The sequence below is a fragment of the Schistocerca nitens genome, chromosome 9 (assembly GCF_023898315.1).
Source record: "Schistocerca nitens isolate TAMUIC-IGC-003100 chromosome 9, iqSchNite1.1, whole genome shotgun sequence".
Classification (NCBI taxonomy): Eukaryota; Metazoa; Arthropoda; class Insecta; order Orthoptera; family Acrididae; genus Schistocerca; species Schistocerca nitens.
The window spans coordinates 504,709,437-504,727,314 of record NC_064622.1 but is presented as its reverse complement, the minus strand read 5'-3'; the positions used below and the strand labels follow the sequence as shown (position 1 = coordinate 504,727,314).

General features: G+C 43.7%; 1 protein-coding gene across 2 annotated transcripts in view; it reads left to right on the top strand.

Moving 5' to 3' along the window:
- Positions 1–17,878, top strand: part of LOC126203533 (D-xylose transporter) — a 385,124-nt gene that overhangs the window by 328,190 nt on the left and 39,056 nt on the right. For both annotated transcript variants that reach the window (XM_049937858.1, XM_049937857.1), the window contains exon 2: positions 7,403–7,629. In XM_049937858.1, coding sequence (XP_049793815.1) covers positions 7,403–7,629 — 227 coding nt within the window. The remainder of the gene's footprint in view (positions 1–7,402; positions 7,630–17,878) is intronic.

Genomic DNA, 17,878 nt, shown 5'->3' with positions numbered 1-17,878 from the left:
TGTCGTCTTAGCTTCCCTGCACTTCCTATTTATTTCATTCCTCAGCGACTTGTATTTCTGTATTCCTGATTTTCCCAGAACATGTTTGTACTTCCTCCTTTCATCAATCAAGTGAAGTATTTCTTCTGTTACCCATGGTTTCTTCGTAGCTACCTTCTTTGTACCTATGTTTTCCTTCCCAACTTCTGTGATGGCCCTTTTTAGAGATGTCCATTCCTCTTCAACTGTACTGCCTACTGCGCTATTCCTTATTGCTGTATCTATAGCGTTAGAGAACTTCAAACGTATCTCGTCATTCCTTAGTACTTCCGTATCCCACTTCTTTGCGTATTGATTCTTCCTGAATAATGTCTTGAACTTCAGCCTACTCTTCATCACTACTATATTGTGATCTGAGTCTATATCTGCTCCTGGGTACGCCTTACAATCCAGTATCTGATTTCGGAATCTCTGCCTGATCATGATGTAATCTAATTGAAATCTTCCCATATCTCCCAGCCTTTTCCAAGTATACCTCCTCCTCTTGTGATTCTTGAACAGGATATTCGCTATTACTAGCTGAAATTTGTTACAGAACTCAATTAGTCTTTCACCTCTTTCATTCCTTGTCCCAAGCCCATATTCTCCTGTAACCTTTTCTTCTATTCCTTCCCGTACAACTGCATTCCAGTCGCCCATGACTATTAGATTTTCGTCCCCCTTTACATACTGCATTACCCTTTCAATATCCTCATACACTTTCTCTATCTGTTCATCTTCAGCTTGCGACGTCGGCATGTATACCTGAACTATCGTTGTCGGTCTGCTGTCGATTCTGATTAGAACAACCCGGTCACTGAACTGTTCACAGTAACACACCCTCTGCCCTACCTTCCTATTCATAACGAATCCTACACCTGTTATACCATTTTCTGCTGCTGTTGATATTACCCGATACTCATCTGACCAGAAATCCTTGTTTTCCTTCCACTTCGCTTCATTGACCCCTACTATATCTAGATTGAGCCTTTGCATTTCCCTTTTCAGATTTTCTAGTTTCCTTACCGCGTTCAAGTTTCTGACATTCCACGCCCCGACTCGTAGAACGTTATCCTTTCGTTGATTATTCAATCTTTTTCTCATGGTAACCTCCCCCTTGGCAGTCCCCTCCCGGAGATCCGAATGGGGGACTATTCCGGAATCTTTTGCCAATGGAGAGATCATGACACTTCTTCAAATACAGGCCACATGTGCTGTGGATACACGTTACGTGTCTTTAATGCAGTGGTTTCCATTGCCTTCTGCATCCTCATGTCGTTGATCATTGCTGATTCTTCCGCCTTTAGGGGCAATTTCCCACCCCTAGGACAAGAGAGTGCCCTGAACCTCTATCCGCTCCTCCGCCCTCTTTGACAAGGCCGTTGGAGAATGAGGCTGACTTCCTATGCCGGAAGTCTTCGGCCGCCAATGCTGATTATTTATCAAAATTTAGGCAGTGGCGGGTATCGAACCCGGGACCGAAGGCGTTTTGATTATGAATCAAAGACGCTACCCCTAGACCACGGCTGTTCCAGCCTAGGGGGCTCAAATCTAAACTATTTTGTACACAGGTTCCAACCTACCCCAGCCTACACTGAAATCCTTCACAGACGGAGGGCTTCAGAAGCACTGCGACCAAGCTGTCGGCTGGTCGGTCAACCTGTGGAGGCGGCGGCTAGGCCATAACGCCGCGCCTGCAGCTCGCAAGGACACGTTCCAGTCGTCTCGCGCCAAGGTCACCGCCAGGTCGCACTGCAGTCGAGCAAACACTGGCTGCCCGGGGACTCCCCGGACGTGTCGCCATCACGACAGTCAGCGGGTGTGTGAGCGAACAAGCAGCCTCGTTTCCCATCACGAACAACTAAGTGTGCTTGCTAGCAGCACAAACTGTGGAAATGAGTGCACGGTCGGCTTTCTCAGGTGATTATAACACCCAGATAGCTCAGCTACACGTGGGGCTGGCTGCCCCGTACACGCACTGGAATTCTGCGCGAATCGGTCTGTCAGAGGAAAGCTTTGATGAGACACGTTAGCCTTCGTGCTATATCTGTCGCTTGCTGGATCCATTTTATTCTGGAGAGGCCTTTTGAGAGCAGAATTTGCCTTCGTGTATCGAAAACGAGTTATCTTCCACGGTCCGAAGTAATTCTACACACAGTACTGTATTGTAGTTGTATCTAAACCTACATTTACACTTCGTGTGAAAACGTGTTTGGCGACAGTGGCTTGCAGCTACTACTGTACTATCGATGTCTGCATCATGTTGCAAAGACAAAAACTACATTGCATGGTTGTGTCGCGCCGTATCAGTGGAAACATTGTTTCCCATCTGCTACAGTTAAATGCCACTGTCTGGAGCTGGTATTTATGTTCCATCATAGCCTACTTAATGTAAATCATGTTTCCAAGCAGTGGCGTGGACAAAGCAAGACTAAGGCAGGGGAGTGCATCTTGAAAGTGCGAAGTGCTATTTACAGTGACTCCTCAGAGTATTCGTCAGATAACGGCCATACAAATATAGTTGCGAAATAAAAAATAACTCTTTCCTTACATTGGTTGATTTCTACACTTGGAAATAAAACGCTCTTTATGTTTCATACGTAGCTTCATTTGTGACCAAATACACGCTATGTAAAATCACGCCGCAATGGACGCCAAACGAGGCAATATCTATGGTATTGGGCCGCGCTGACACATGACCCTCTCGCGTTCGTCATGCAGTTGTGTTCCATCCAACACAATGAATAGTTGTCTCTCAGGCCTGAAAGCCGTTGAGTGATACTTACGTAGTATGGGTCGAAAACGTTGCGAAACTAGAAAAGGAAGAGAGAGAAATGTGCGTCAGGTGGTTTCAACAAGGAAAATGTTTTAAAGAAATCGGAGAAACCATCGGTAGAGCTACCAGTACAGTAAAGAGTATTATATACAGGTTTAATCAGAGCAAAAAGTACGAAAACAAATCGCGAAGCGGTCGTCCTGCAGTTCCGTCCAAGATGGAGAAACGACAGCTACTTCGAGAAGTCATCAAAAATCCTAAACTGAGCGCTCCACACATTGCTACTGCTTTTCACATGCGTACAAGAAGGCCTGCTTAAGCACAGACTGTAAAAAATATCTCTCGTGAAGCTGGGTATGGAAGCCGAAAACGGGTGGGTTTGATTTCTGGAAGAAGTTTGTTTTTACTGAGGAGAACCGATTTGAGCTGTTTAAGTGTAAACGGCGCGTAACAGTGTGGAGAAAAAAGAATTGTGTACTTGAAGAGAGAAATATAACAGCCTCAGTTAAACATGGAGGAGGTTCATTACTTTAGTGGGGGTGCATGAGTGCAAATGGTGTGGGGTTTATGTTCTATTGATGGCATTATGGACCACAAGATCTCCATAAATATCCTAAAAACACACCTATCCAGTAGTATGAATCATATGGGTCTTAATGGGTATTATATTTTCGCACAAGACAATCATCCAAAACATACGGCTCTAGATACAAAGCTGTGTGTGTTGTATAACACGCCCCACTGAATGCAGACACCAACGCAATCCCCAGACATTAATCTTATCGAGAATTTGTGGCATTTACTCGACAAAAATATCAGGAATCGTCAGATATCCAGTAGAAATGATATACAGACCGCTCTACAAGAGGAATGGCGTAAAATTACAGTGCAAACAACATAATCTTTGACGAAATCCATGCCAAGAGGAATGCAACCGATTATAAAGAGGAAAGCAGGCCCAACTAAGTACTAACAACAACATTCTATGTTCAAAGTGTGATTTTCAGTACTGTAGACGAATACTTATTTTGCGAGTTACATTGCCTATCTGTTCTTCTGAATGCTTAACCATGTTTATTTACATAGCAATCTCTGTTTCTTTATTGTATTCTCATTTTAACTGATCAGTAAAGATGTCTTTGTCCCTGCCTTATTTCAACCCGCCAGTTTTCCACCCTTTATACACCCTTAAACATACAATCATGTATTAGCCGAATACTTTGTGGAGTAACAGTATAAGAGATTTCAGTGAAAACCACTCGGTGCAGACGATCGATCACTGCTGTGCTCAACACTAGATGCTGTGGCATAGAAAGGAGGCTGAGCTCTCTGCTAACACAGCACAGACAAACTGTGTCAGGAGAAATTGTCAGTGAATGCGGATTCGCCAGGGGGATCGACAACTCCCGTGGCACGTGTGTTTTTTGGCGCGTTTCTGTAGAACAGGCGGTAGGTGTTGTGTATGAAGTTGACGTGGTTATATACATATTGATGTATCATGTAACTATTTGTGCCCAACAAAACACAAACTTCAGTGTTATTCTTATAAATGAATTGCCTTGATCCGGCCGCTGTGACCGAACGGTTCTAGGCGCTTCAGTCCGGAACCGCGCTGCTGCTACGGTCGCAGGTTCGAATCCTGCCTCGGCTATGGATGTGTGTGATGTCCTTAAGGTTAGTTAGGTTTAAGTAGTTCTAAGTCTAGCGGATTGATGACCTTCGAGTCCCATAGTGCTTAGAGCCATTTGAACCATTTTTTGAATTGCCTTTACGTAATCCTTCCAACAAATGCATCACAAATCGTTGAACTATTTGAGATATAGCTGGCTTTGAAAGGAATCTCCTGTTGCTAAAATACCAAGCAGGAATTCTTTTTCCGAAATTTGTGTCATTCTTCGAAACAAACGGCTCTATCACACTCGTTATAATTTCGAAACGGAATGGTGACGTCCTAGTGAAGTTACATTCAGCTAGCGTAGTATGCTTTCACGCCACGTCTACTATAGTACGTTTTCGTCAGCCGTCGATAACTACGTTTTTGTCTCCGCTTGCTGATATTATCGAATAGTACTGCAGCACCACATATCGTTAACTCGCGAAACGTTTGCGGCACCTTCAGCGCAGCGGGCGAAGCGCGTAGGTACACAGAAATGTTTGTGGCTAGCATGGACGGAGACGCGAACAATAAACACAGTTGCTAACGTGTTGCGGACATCGTCGAAAACAAAAGTTACGAACATAAACTTGTTATTACACTCATTATAAACGCAGCTTAAGATGTGTACAGGCAAAATAGAGTCTTCATACTGAAGAATAATATACTGATAATTAGAAACGTGATCCCTGAGTTTTTATCATTTTAGGAAGGGTGAAGCCGTGCTTATCAATACCCACTGTTTGTCAACAGTTGCAACACGTATTAAGGACCCTTTGGAAGACATGGAAGCGGTTCAAAACTAATTGTGAGACAAGCACATACTCATACTTATGATACGTTTCGGAAATCTGGAGACCCATTTTGTTCATGTCCTTCCTGATGCGCACGCAGCAGCATGCTTACCACTATTTTCCAGAACGCCGCGCATGACAACGAGATTCTTTTGGGGTACATACCCCTGGTTTGTTGCTGATAGAAAGGTAGTCTAGCGTAATGGATAGCCCTTGGACTAGAGACCATTTGTATACCCAACAGCAGGATAGTATCAGTGTGACTGTATTACAGTACAGGGTCAAAATAAGTAAATCGGTTGGTTCTTTTTGAATCTGATGTGGTTTATGGTGGGTCTTAGGGGCTTATGGAGCCACCATTAGTTCATGGGCGGGTTCCTAGAAAGCTTGAAAAATCCCTGTTTTCCAATTTTTTTTGTACTAAAATCGAGCCATGGATTCCAAGACGGTTGTGCACAGCAAATGGTTGTAATTTTCATGATATATTCCTAATATCTCGATCTCGAACCACCTTGAAAATTTTCTTGATATCTTTATCCGTTTTCAAGGCACAGAGATTCTCTACTAGTAGACGCAAAATACGGATTTAAAATCCGGTGTAAGGCGAAAACGTGATGTACCACGGCGAAATATGCTCTAAAGTGTCTCAGTTATCATTGTAAGGGTTCTGGGAACCCCATGTTGTAGTACTGAAGCACATGCAATTATTTTTCTTTTTTTTTTTTTGCACCAAACATTCGGTTTGTTGATAAAAGGCCAAATATTCATTGTTGTTGCTTCATGTGATGTACGGTCACTGTTACCGAAAGTCCTGTTTCGTGAGCTCAGTACCATACTGGAGAGAATATTGAAAGGCATCATTGCCCATGAAATCGGAACGGTCTTTCGTGTTAGAGAGACGAGCGCTCAAGGTTGCCCATAGTTTCTGTGCCTTCGACGTCACAGTGATTAGCTAAATCCAGGCAACACTGTATAGAATTCGTAAACAGTAATTGCTATTTCCAATTTGTATAGAAAGCAGATGGCAGTTATAAGAGTCGAGGGGCATGAAAGGGAAGCTGTGGTTGGGGTTGTAGCCTATCCCTGATGTTATTCAATCTGTATGTTGAGCAAGCAGTGAAGGAAACAAAAGAAAATTTCGGAGTAGGTATTAAAATCCATGGAGAAGAAATAAAAACTTTGAGGTTCGCCAATGACATTGTAATTCTGTCAGAGACAGCAAAGGACTTGGAAGAGCAGTTGAACGGAATGGACAGTGTCATGAAAGGAGGGTATAAGATGAACATCAACAAAAGCAAAACGAGGATAATGGAATGTAGTCTAATTAAGTCGGGTGATGCTGAGGGAATTAGATTAGGAAATGAGACACTTAAAGTAGTAAAGGAGTTTTCCTATTTGGGGAGCAAAATAACTGATGATGGTCGAAGTAGAGAGGATATAAAATGTAGACTGGCAATGGCAAGGAAAGCGTTTCTGAAGAAGACAAATTTGTTAAAATCGAGTATAGATTTATGTGTCAGGAAGTTGTTTCTGAAAGTATTTGTATGGAGTGTAGCCATCTATGGAAGTGAAACATGGACAATAAATAGTTTGAACAAGAAGAGAATAGAAGCTTTCGAAATGTGGTGTTACAGAAGAATGCTGAAGATTAGATGGGTAGATCATATAACTAATGAGGAGGTATTGAACAGGATTGGGGAGAAGAGAAGTTTGTGGCACAACTTGACTAGAAGAAGGGTTCGGTTGGTAGGACATGTTCTGAGGCATCAAGGGATCACCAATTTAGTATTGGAGGGCAGCGTGGAGGGTACAAATCGTAGAGGGAGACCAAGAGATGAATACACTAAACAGATTCAGAAGGATGTAGGTTGCAGTAGGTACTGGGAGATGAAGAAGCTTGCACAGGATAGAGTAGCATGGAGAGCTGCATCAAACCAGTCTCAGGACTGAAGACCACAACAACAATTGCTAGTCTTCTGTAGGCCTATAACAGGACATTCTCACATCTTTCGCTGGCCTGATGTGACATCACGTGTCACGGCTTTGTTTGACGGAGTAGCGTTTCCCTTTCAGTTCCGAGTTCACTGGTCCGGCTGTCGCTGTCACAGCATGGGCCGTCCCTCGGCTGGAAGAGTGACACTCCGTTATCTGGCATTGCAGATGCAGCCGCTTGTGGGCAAGCTGTCGTTCCTGTACAAGCCGTACGTGCTGGCCGTGGTCTCCATCGGCTACGTGCTGGGCGAGCTGGGCCACTACCTGATCGGCGTCACCACAAAGGCCATGGCCAACGACCTGCACTACGGCGACATCTCGTGCCAGCTCAACACCACCGAGTACAGCGTGGCGCAGCTGCCCGTGCACTGCAATGAAGCCAACAGCTCCGAAGTGTAAGTAAGCGCTCGTCGCGGGCACTTCGCGCATTTCCTTTTAAATAATATTCTTCATTTTGAAGGTGAGTCATAAAATCTTACAAGGGAACCTCCCCATCGCACCCCCCTCAGATTTAGCTATAAGTTGGCACAGTGGACAGGCATTGAAAAACTGAACACAGATCAGTCGAGAAGACAGGAAGAAGTCGTGTGCAACTATGAAAAAAATAAGCAAAATATACGAACTGAGTAGCCCATGTGCAAGATAGGCAATATCAAGGATGGTGTGAGCTCAGGAGCACCGTGGTCTCGTGGTTAGCGCGAGCAGCTGCGGAATGAGTGGTCCTTGGTTCAAGTCTTCCCTCGAGTGAATTCTTTTATATAGGACGTTTCTATTTAGAACAAAGTTATTGCAGTGTAGCGCTCACGACACCACAAATGGCCACAACTCGACGCCTGTATCATGACATGCTGCAACGCCGCCCCCTAAATGTGGTCGAACTAAAATATCCTGACGTACGGTGGCGCGTGGTGTGGAAGACTGTACACGATGCCATGCTTGATTGCGATGTTGTTTCTCAATGGTACGTAGTCGTTAATGGGAAGCTGATGACACAAGAACGTCTCTACAATATCCACATGGCAGAATCTCCCAATTGTGTGGGTTGTAATACAGTAGATTCAGACGAGCACCGCCTCAGCTGTGGAGAGGCAGAACCGGTTTGGCACCTAGTGCGGCAGATGCTGGCTTATCTCTTGCGAGTCAGGCCGGAGCCCGTCACCTGGATACGTGGATATGTGGTCCATTACCTCTGTCGTGACGGACACAAGAATTTACTTGACTTCTGGCTCTATTTGCAAGAAAGACATCATGCCATTTCCGGGCATACCAGATATCGACAATGCTTCACCAACTACCTGTGGAGTGCCTTTCACAGCCCGCTGTGTAGCTGGAATGTTCCAGGCAGTGGCAGATGAGGTCAGAACGAACTGCAAATGATCGTATATTGAACAATCTTTATCAGTGGGCGCAGTCACTGGGAAGCTTAACTACGAAGTGGTAGCTTCATTTTCATCTTATTATGTTTACTATCTTTGATGGTGTCTTCATTCTGTTTTAGTTTTCCAGGCTTGAATGACTATGACTGTTCGCACATCAATATCTATATAAATCAAAAACATAAAATAAAAAAAATTAAAAATATAAAATAGATTTTAAAAAATTAAAATAAAAATTTAAAAAAAAACAATAAAAAATAAAAACATATCTTCCGCACCCTACTAGAAATACCCTTCCCCCCTTCCATCCCTCCTGTTTTTCTGGGTTGATGCACACACGTTATTCCTGTATAGTGTAGTTTCTTCACATTTTAGATGGGGGTGGTTACGTATAGTTGGGAAGGCAACGCCTGAAGAGGTAAGAGTACATTTTTGTTTGGGAGGGACACAAGTGACAGTGCCAAGTAGGGATGGCTATGATTATGTTTTCTTTCTTTTGTTAGGAAAAAAAGTGGTAGAGTGTCTGCTTCGCATGCAGATAGTCCTGGGTTCAAATCCCAGCTATTTATATAAAAAAAAAGTGAAAAGTTTACTTTCTTTATTTTTCGCAAAGTTATGATCTGTCCGTTCGTTCATTGACGTCTCTGTTCACTGTAATAAGTTTATTGTCTGTGTTTTGCGACCGCACCTTAAAACCGTGCGATTAGTAGACGAAAGGACGTGCCTCTCCAATGGGAACCGAAAACATTTGATCACAAGGTCATAGGTCAACCGACTCCTCCACAGGAAAACACATCTGATATATTCTATACGACACTGGTGACGGCATGTGCGTCACATGGCGGGAATATGTTGTCGACCCACCTAACTTGTACACTTGGCGAATGGGTAAAAAGATTCTTCCACCTTGCCCGATTTAGGTTTTCTTGTGGATGTGATAATCACTCCCAAAAAGTAATGAAAACATAAGAGTTTGTCACATAAACTGCAACAAATGAATGCAACAGTTTCACAGCCGCACAGTTTTCCCTGTGCTCTGTCAAAACATATGTTTTTAACGTTTTCAAATTTTTCCGTGTGTAGACCGTCAAATCCTGCATATATCCAAGCAAATCTGAACATGTCCTGGAACTTTGGAGAGCGAAGATTATTATTTGTGAGTGGCTGAACTTTGATAATTGCCTGAAAATAAAAAATTTAACTTTTCACTCGAGGGAAGACTTGAACCAAGGATTTCTCGTTCCGCAGCTGGTCACGCTAACTGCGGGACCACGGCGCCCTTAAGCTCAAATTATCTTTGATGTTGCCTATCTTTTGCATGGACTACTCAGTTTGTATATTTTGCTTATTTTTTTCATACTTCCACACAACTTCTTCCTGTTTTCTCAATTGATTGGTTCAAATGGCTCTGACCACTATGGGGCTTAACATCTGTGGTCATCAGTCCCCTACAACTTAGAACTACTTAAACCTAACTAATCTAAGGACATCACACACATCCATGCCCAAGGCATGATTCGAACCTGCGACCGTAGTGGTCACGCTGTTCCGGACTGAAGCGCCTAGAACCGCACGGCCACACCAGTCAGCTTTCTCGATTGATCAGTGTTCAGTTTTTCAAGGCCTATCCACTGTGCCAGCTTATAACCTAATCTGAGGGGGGGGGGGGTGCAGTGGGGAGGTTCCCCTGTTAGTGGAAAGTTATGTCGTACAGTACGGTTGGGCGAGAGACCCTGAAGGGCAGGTTCAGCCGCCTAACTGGAAAAGTCCTTCCTGTCCTTTGTGCATGCTGCCACCTTTCCTTTGTCAACTGTGAGAGTCATGTGTTAAGTGCATCTTTTATGTGTAGATGAGTGTAAAGGGTGTGTGTGTACTGCTGTGTCATGTTTGTATTGAATGGTGGTGAGAGAAGGTAGAGGGTGAAATGTGGTGTTGCCACATAGCCTACACCTCTCAAACAGCACTGAGGGGCAGCCGAGCTTAATGTTCCCATCTGATGGGTGGACCACCGTTGATAGTATCACGTGTCCTCACTCTGTGAGACACTGTAGTCAAGTCTGAAATTTAATCCTGAATGTTGGCACAAACTCTGGTGATCGGGAACTTTGTGGCACCACCCCTCTCCCATTTACTGGAAAGGTAAATGGGAAGCTGTCAAAAGCATGTAGCCTACCAGGGCAGATACCCATCCAAGTACTGGCCACATCTGACATTGCTTAACTTCAGTGATCTGGTGGACACCTGTGAATTCCACGAGGTTAGGCAGTCGACATGTAAAATATTTGTGGTACAGCTCGGCCAAAATAATGTGGCCGCAGTGCAGAAATGCATTCGTGCCTCGAGGGCTGGTGAGTCCGTCACTTTCTTCGTACACCTCAGTTCACTGGCACCTGCCAACCTGTGCACTTCGAGCATGGCACTACAGTGCAGGGGAAGTCATCATAACCAGGTATGTGTAATTATATGGAATACAGTATTAACAATTACAACAGATTATTGCTGGGAACATCTCTTCTGGTGTATTTTCAATTTTTGTGTAGCTTTCTTTCACTTACAGTAACATTCTTTAAGAACATCCATCATCATCTCTTTCTGTCGTCCTCTGTCATTCACCAGGAGGATTGACCTAATGCAGACATAGCACAGAACTCTGCCACTCTTTTCTTCATAATCCATTCATGAATGAAACACAAATAAGTCAGATTTTCTAGATCTTCCAAAACTTATGACTCCAACTTGTTTCAAAAACAGGTGTACGGGGAAATGAGCACACTGCAACAATCTTCTGCTGTATCTCCTTTATTTGAAATCATCGACGATACAAAAGTGCTACATGACCTTTTTCACAAACACCATGGTAAAACAACAATCACTTTCGACAAGCAAAATCTGTTCACAATGAAAAGGACAGATTGTTACTCACCATAAAGAGGAACTGTTGAGTTGCAAACAGGTACTGCAAAGACAGTGCTACTCATATAAGGCAAAAGACCTTCTTCAGAGCTGGCCGGAATGGACGAGCGGTTTTAGGCGCTACAGTCTGGAACCGCATGACTGCTACGGTCACAGGTTCGAATCCTGCCTCGGACATGGATGTGTGTGATGTCCTTAGGTTAGTTAGGTTTAAGTACTTCTCAGTTCTAGGGGACTGATGACCTCAAAAGTTAAATCCCATAGTGCTCAGGGCCATTTGAACCATTTTGAACCTTCTTCAGAAATAGAGAAAACACCCACATACGCACAAGCACAACTCACACACACACACACACACACACACACACACACACACACACACACACGACTACTGTCTCTTGGGAGCAATGGACGGACATGATGGGGACAGGATAGGGCTGCCAGGTGCAGTTAGGGGGGGGGGGGGGGGAAGGGCTGGAAAAGAAGTAAGAAAGACTGTTGGAAGCATTGGCGCAATAGAAGACTGTGTAGTGCTGGTGTGAGAGCAGGAAAGGGGAAATGTAGGTGGAGGACAGGGACTAGTGAAAGTTGAGACCGTAGTGGTTGCAGGAAGCAGAATATACTGCAGGGAGAGTTCTCACCTCTGCTATTCAGAAAAAGTTGGTGGGTAGGAACCAGATGGAGCAGGTTGTGAATCAGCCATTCAAGTGAAGCACATTGTGTTGGTCAGCATGTTCAGCAACTGGGTGGTTCAGATGTCTCTCAGTCACAATTTGTCAGTTGCCAATTATGCAGACAGACATATTATTTGTTGTCATGCCAATGTAGAAGGCAGCACAGTGGTTGCAGCATAATTTGTAAATTGTTTGGTTGCTTTGACATAGTTCTGTCTTTGATGATAGGGAATGCTTGTGACATGTTCGGACAAGGTAGTGGGTACTGGTGGGAGGATATATGAGACAGGTTTCACAATTAGGTCTATTACAAGAGTAAGAGCCATGCAGCAAGCTATTAGGAGCAGGGTTGGAGTAGGGATAGTCAAGGATATTGCATAGGTGGGTGGCAGAATACCACTGTGGGAGCAGTAGGAAGGATAGTGGTCAGGATATTCCTCATTTCAGGACATGATGAGAGGTAGCCGCATTTCTGGTGGAGAATCTGATATAGTTGCTCCAATCCAATCCAGTTGCTTCATGAGAGAAGTGCTCCTTTGTGGTGAGATGATTAGTATGTATTAGTTAGTAGGTGCCTGGAGAGACAAGGCATAAGGGATCTTAGTCTTTGAAGGCCTCAGTGAGACTGTTGGTATGTTTGGAGAGAGACTGCTCATTATACAGATGCAATGACCATTGGCAGCTAGGCTTTATGGAAGGGACTTCTTGGTATGGAATTGGTAACAGAAGTAGGGTATTTCCAGTGGTTGGTAGGTTTGATATGGGCAGAGAAACTGATGTAGCCATACCTGAGGTGGAGGCCACCATTGAGGAAGGTGGCACCTTGGGTTGAGGAGGACGAGGTGAAGTGAATGGTGGAGTAGGTGTTGCGATTTTGGAGGAATTTGAATAGGATGTCCTCACCCTTGATCCACATCATGAAGATGTCGTCACTGAATCTGAATGAGGCAAGAGATTTGGGATTTTGGGCGATTAGGAAGGATTCCTCAAGATGGCCCATGAACAAGATGACATGGGATGGTGGAATGTGGGTGCCCATTGCTATACGGTGGATTTGTTTGTAGGTGATGCCTTCAAAGCAGAAGAAATTGTGGGTGAGCATATAGTTGGTGACGGTGACCAGGAAAGAGGTTGTAAGGTTGCAGACAGTTGGTGTTGGAAAAGGTAGTCTCCAATAGTGCAAGGTCACAGTCACTGAGAGTGATAGTGCAGAAGGAAGTGGCATTGACAGTGACAGCAGGGCACTGTGAGAAAGAGGAATAGGAACTGTGGAGAGCTGGCATAAAAAAATGGTTGGTGTCTTTTATATATCAGGTGGACTGATAAAGTAAGGAGGCCTCTGTATATGTCTGCTTGTGTCTGTATATGGGTGGATGGATGTGTGTGTGTGTGTGTGCAAGTGTATACCCGTCCTTTCTTCCCCCTAAGGTAAGTCTTTCCGCTCCCGGGATTGGAATGACTCCTTACCCTCTCCCTTAAAACCCAAATCCTTTCGTCTTTCCCTCTCCTTCCCTCTTTCCTGACGAGGCAACCGTTGGTTGCGAAAGCTAGAATTTTGTGTCTATGTTTGTGTTTGTTTGTGTGTCTATCGACGTGCCAGTGCTTTTGTTTGGTAAGTCACATCATCTTTGTTTTTAAATATTAAGATTAGCAACACTTGAGGTGGCAGCAAAGTTAACTGGTGCCAGAGAGGATATGGAAAAAAGAGCACAAACCGTGATATAAAATGTGTCAAAATCAATTATAGCAGCACTGTGTGAATGATGGCTAGTATCAGTCATTCTACTGAATCACCACAGCAGTTCATAAGCAACAGACTGAATACACTGTCTAGGCCAGCACCCATCTGAATGCACTCTGCATGCACATCCACATGTGGGCCCACAATGTGCCCCAGCCGTTGCCGCATCATCGCTGCTTACTCAGCCGAGATTGGGAGATCCGTCCACCACCGAGCTGACGTTCCTCAGGCCGGGAAACACACTCTTGCTCGTGCCAGTGCACTGCTGCCCACTCCTCAAGGAACAGGCAGTGCCCTATTCCTAGCCTACAAGCACTGCGTAACTGGAGGAGCAGCACAGCAGGCAGTTTAAAGTTGGTGGCGTGTGGCTGATAATGAGCGTGCAGATAATGAAAAAGTTTCAAACCTGAATATATGGATGGATACTCCTTAACCACTTTGTTTTGAAATATTTGGATTTTTTAAATGTACCAAAGCTCATTTCTTAACATAATATTCAGAGACTAGCTCCCAACAAGTTATACCATATTCATCAGCAAGTAAGTGTGTGTTGGGTGAGGGGGTGGAAACATTCTGGCTGGGAAGAAGAGAGACTGGCTGTTGTCATTACCTGTTCCAGAAACACCTACCTATTATATGTAAAATAGTTCTGCAGATCATTTCAATAACTGTCTTATAGTCAATTTTTTCAGAGAATAACCATGACAGTTAAATCAAGCATTGTGCAGCTACCAAAACCAATAAAGTTCTGTGCGAACACATTTGTGTTTTCTGGTTCTTGCAGATGAGCAGCCGGTGATGTCTTAATAAACTGGTTACAGGACCCCAAATCTTGCTCAAAAATGCATCCCTGTTTATAAGGTTTTCTGAAATACTCATTTGAGTAGGTTCCTGAGTTATACTGCCATGCTTAGAGGCTGCATTGCTGTGTGTGAATGCTTAATTTTGGCATTACACTCCAACCAGAGTTCAGTCTGTTGTGTTGCTGATGCTGCTTGAGATCCTCCTCACCTGTTATAAAGGTCCGTCCCACACATTAGGACAGAATGTGGTGTGCACCCACATGAAAAGGATTAGATAATCTTTAAAATTACAGAGAAGATCTTTGATAAGTTTTGAAATTCACATGGTGGTGTGAAGGTCCTGTTCACAAACTGATATAGCAACATCCTGTGTTAAATGGAAACTTCTGCACAATGTCATATGGAATAATGCCCCAAGATATTGCTGCAGCAACATGCCTGTATGTAGAACCTGTAGGCCCATAGCCTATCAGGAGACATTATGCTCCAACTATCCATTTAGATCAACTTTCCAATAAGAAGTCTAAAACACATGATTTCAGGTTTATTACTTCACTAGCTGGGATACCTGGCTTCACTCGGGGAGCTGATATGAGGTTATGTGGTAATGAAGTAAAAGTATAAACTTTAAATTGTAAGAGAGAAATTTTTTTTTATTGAAAACATATTCTAACTGTTTACGATACTTGTTTATGAACAACACTTCTCATCCAGAATGAAATTTCACTCTGCAGTGGAGCATGCCTTGATATGAAGCTTCCTGGCAGATTAAAACTGTGTGCCAGACCGAGACTCAGACTCGGAACCTTTGCCTTTCTCGGGCAAGTGCTGTATCGACTGAGCTACTTAAGCACGACTTGTGACCTGTCCTCACAGCTTCAGTTCTGCTACTACCTTGTGTCCTACCTTCTTAACTTCACAGAAGCTCCCCTGCAGACCGTGCACAATTAGCCCACGAAAGGCATAGGTTCCGAGTTTGAGTCCCAGTCTGGCACACAGTGTTAAGCTGACAGGAAATTATAACATTTTTAATTTTGTTATCTGGGGTATATATGTACAAATTTTTCAAATTACCTACACAAGAGCAAGCTACACGTAGTTGGTGGTGAGAAGAGCAGGAGTCTCTTAGGTTGACACCACAATATTCTAATGTTTGTCTTTTTCACTTGGTTAATTGTAAAACAGTAGACAGATTTGATTGGAAATTGCAGTTTTTTAAAAATTGGAATGGCAGTTCAGAAGAGATCAGTGGTATTCTGGGGATAAATAGTGTGTGTCCTTTCTAGTTTCCAGTTATAAGTTCAGCTTTGACGTTTGTTATTTGATAGCCGTTTGACGATCATCCTCGTTCCATTACATAATGTTCGTGAGTTGAGATTTCTGGGTAGTATGACTGTGTACTGGTTGTTACCTATCTCTTTTATTAGATAACTGAAAAACTGTGGAATCTTAGGTGGTATATTGTGGTAGGACCACACTCTCACCACGTGTTTTTGAATGAGAATGATACGAGTAGTTCCAGCACAATTTCAGCAAGACTTATTTATTAGTAGCTGCTGAAAGATTACACACTGCAGATCTCATTTGTCTAGGGGTTCCCGAAGTTTTGTCTGCAAAATAATAATTCCAACAAGCATGGCCTGGGCTTTCTTCCTGTTTGAAATACACACTACCGGCTCTGAAATACTTTCAGCTAAAAATTATATTTATTCGTACTTTTTGTTAGTAACTACACCATTTACACTATGAACATTGATACTCTAAATGCATTATACTGCACTTGTCACATAAACACATCCATTTCCCTCCAATACCGACAAAGAAGTGGCGGACAAGCCAACATGTGCCCAGAAGTTGCAGACATTCCTGCATTCTAGATGCTTTGGTCTACTGACCTTAATAATCTACAAAGATACATATAAATATAATAGAGGGAAACATTCCACGTGGGAAAAATATATCCAAAAACAAAGATGATGTGACTTACCAAACAAAAGCGCTGGCAGGTCGATAGACACACAAACAAACACAAACATACACACAAAATTCAAGCTTTCGCAACAAACTGTTGCCTCATCAGGAAAGAGGGAAGGAGAGGGAAAGACGAAAGGATGTGGGTTTTAAGGGACAGGGTAAGGAGTCATTCCAATCCCGGGAGCGGAAAGACTTACCTTAGGGGGAAGAAAGGACGGGTATACACTCACGCACACACACACACATATCCATCCACACATATACAGACACAAGCAGACATATTTAAAGACAAAGAGTTTGGGCAGAGATGTCAGTTGAGGCAGAAGTGCAGAGGCAAAGATGTTGTTGAATGACAGGTGAGGTATGAGTGGCGGCAACTTGAAATCAGCGGAGATTGAGGGCTGGTGTGTAATGGGAAGAGAGGATATATTTAAGAGCAAGTTCCCATCTCCGGAGTTCGGATAGGTTGGTGTTGGTGGGAAGTATCCAGATAACCCGGACGGTGTAACACTGTGCCAAGATGTGCTGGCCGTGCACCAAGGCATGTTTAGCCACAGGGTGATCCTCATTACCAACACACACTGTCTGCCTGTGTCCATTCATGCGAATGGATAGTTTGTTGCTGGTCATTCCCACATAGAATGCATCACAGTGTAGGCAGGTCAGTTGGTAAATCACGTGGGTGCTTTCACACGTGGCTCTGCCTTTGATCGTGTACACCTTCCGGGTTACAGGACTGGAGTAGGTGGTGGTGGGAGGGTGCATGGGACAGGTTTTACACCGGGGGCGGTTACAAGGATAGGAGCCAGAGGGTAGGAAATGTGGTTTGGGGATCCTAATCCTACTCCCAATGATCCAACTCCTCAGGACACTATCCAAATTGAACCCTGCCTGTATATTCTCTCTTCACCAGGAATTTTCTTTTGAATATTAATGTTGACATTCTTGACAATATTATTTGTAGCTCCCAGAATTGCCCTTTCAAATAGCCACTCTGGATTGGTTTAGTTGTGAACAATGTTTCGATAAATTTGATTCGTGAGTTCATGTCCAGCGGTGGCTATATTGCGGAAAGTGTCCTCTAGCATTGCAACAAGAGAGTAACTCACTGATTTGAATGCTTAGGGCATCAACCTCATTCATAATTCAGTCATAATACATGT